The sequence below is a fragment of the Rattus rattus genome, chromosome 6, assembly GCF_011064425.1.
Source record: "Rattus rattus isolate New Zealand chromosome 6, Rrattus_CSIRO_v1, whole genome shotgun sequence".
Taxonomy (NCBI): Eukaryota; Metazoa; Chordata; class Mammalia; order Rodentia; family Muridae; genus Rattus; species Rattus rattus.
In genome coordinates this window covers 144,415,765-144,417,423 of record NC_046159.1, presented here as the reverse complement: position 1 = coordinate 144,417,423, position 1,659 = coordinate 144,415,765, and the positions used below count along the sequence as shown (strand labels likewise).

At 49.3% G+C, this 1,659-nt stretch overlaps 1 protein-coding gene across 1 annotated transcript; it reads right to left on the bottom strand.

Moving 5' to 3' along the window:
• Positions 1 to 200: 200 nt before the first annotated feature.
• LOC116904482 (NEDD4-binding protein 1-like) lies at positions 201 to 1,436 on the bottom strand. Its single transcript, XM_032907284.1, has 2 exons — positions 387 to 1,436; positions 201 to 317 (listed from the first exon to the last, which is right to left on the bottom strand). The coding sequence occupies exons 1-2, from the start codon at positions 1,434 to 1,436 to the stop codon at positions 201 to 203; spliced, it is 1,167 nt and encodes a 388-aa protein (XP_032763175.1).
• Between the last annotated feature and the right edge of the window lie 223 nt (positions 1,437 to 1,659).

Below are 1,659 nucleotides of genomic sequence, written 5' to 3'. Positions count from 1 at the left end.
GGCAGCATTCTTCAGTGTCTTTCGGGGAGTACTCATTTCCCCTTGTGTGGAGCGAGCATCTCATGTTGTATACAGCACATATCCCCTTCCCTTTTGTTTTCTATCCCAATGAACGACACACTGGGTTCCTTCACATTATGGCACTTCCCACAGTTGGCAGTTCCAACCTCCCACCCAGGGCTCCCGTTGTCCCTGGGCCCTCAGGCCAGCTTGCAGTAAATCACCAGGACAGAGAGGGCACTCAGGTCTCTCAAGTAGGGATGAGCCGCCAGAATCTGGTCGAACATCAGGTTTTGCTCAGCGTCCGGGAAGGCCATTCACAAAGGCCACACTCAGAGCGCTTTTCTCTGCAGAATCCTGGTCCTGGGTGGAGCACCAGGGCTTGCTTGGGCTCCCTGGCTATTGTGGCTCTGGATGGCGTGGCCAAATGTGCGCACATCTGACTGGGCATCGAGTTTTGGAGGCGTGTGTAGAAGAAAGGCCTCCCTTTGAAGAAATTCTTGGAGCCGAGGTCCATGTCTTCCCAGAGGGTCGTCAGGAACCATAAATATGTCCCCCACAAAAGTGTACTGAAGCAGCCTTCTTGCGATAATTTCTCTCCAGGACACGGACTCGGTCACAAACTCTCTCAAGTTGTCATTGGTTACAATGATGCCACCAGTCTTTTCTGCTAAGTGGAGCAGGAACCTGTCGTCATGAGAAGCAATTCTCTGCCCAAGGTTCGTCCGGGAAGGAGTGAAAGCTAATAGCCCAAGCTCCCGGAGCTGGCTTAAGAAGTGCTGTTCTGTGGCATCAGGATGCCGACTGGTTCTCCAGTGTGGGACAAACACAGTGATGTTTCTGTGGCCGAGCTTCCAAAAATATTCAACTGCAATGGCTATGCCACGGCAACTAAAGAACTTGTTCAGACCATGGGCCATTGCAACATTACTGCCATCTATAACAATATGCTTCAGATCTTCTCTCGCTGGTTCATTTCTTAAGTCCAGCTGGTATGGTATTTTCAGAATATCTTGAAATCTTTGATCCCGGGTAATGGAGGAATAGATGTGATCGCAGGGTCGGGCCAATCTTGGATCAGTATGTGAAGTGAAGTGCTGGGGCAGCAGCGCTGGGTCCGTTTGGGGAGCCTTTGGCTTGAGGTGAGGAGAGCTGCAAGAGCGAGGAGGCTCTGCACAGTCCGGCTTCCTATTATTCGGACCTGAAATTCCTGTTTGCTCTTGCAAACCATTTTCAGGCCTCTGTTCCCGGGCCGCTGGGAAAGATAGTGCAGATGGTGGACCTGCCTCAGTAAGGTCCGTAAGAGTGGGTGCTGTATGTTCAATGGGCTGTCTGTCTTCAGCCTCGATTTTATCAGGCACCACAGGTTCACAATTAAGCACTTCCTGTTCTCTTGCTTCCTCTGCCGTTGGTCTTTCAAGCCTTTGTAATATCATGGCTACTTTTGCCCCTAGCACACCTATTTCTTGTTGTTGCACAGCTAGCTCTGCAACCTTTTTTGAGAGAATTTCTAGTTGTAGATGTCTATTTTTCAGTTCTTCTAAGAGGAAATATATGAAGATTGCAACTGTAAATTGGTAGACGCTTATGCCCGAAATCACACATGCAATCAGTAAAGTCAAGGCTTTCTCAACTATCTTCTGGTAGTCTCCAATCTTT

Excerpts from the sequence above, each read along its gene's own strand:
- LOC116904482 (XM_032907284.1), bottom strand. The coding sequence starts at position 1,436 with ATGATATTACAAAGGCTTGAAAGACCAACGGCAGAGGAAGCAAGAGAA. Across the intron at positions 318-386 it reads ACAATAGCCAGGGAGCCCAA|ATGGCCTTCCCGGACGCTGA; the intron begins GCAAGCCCTGGT and ends TGGCCTTTGTGA.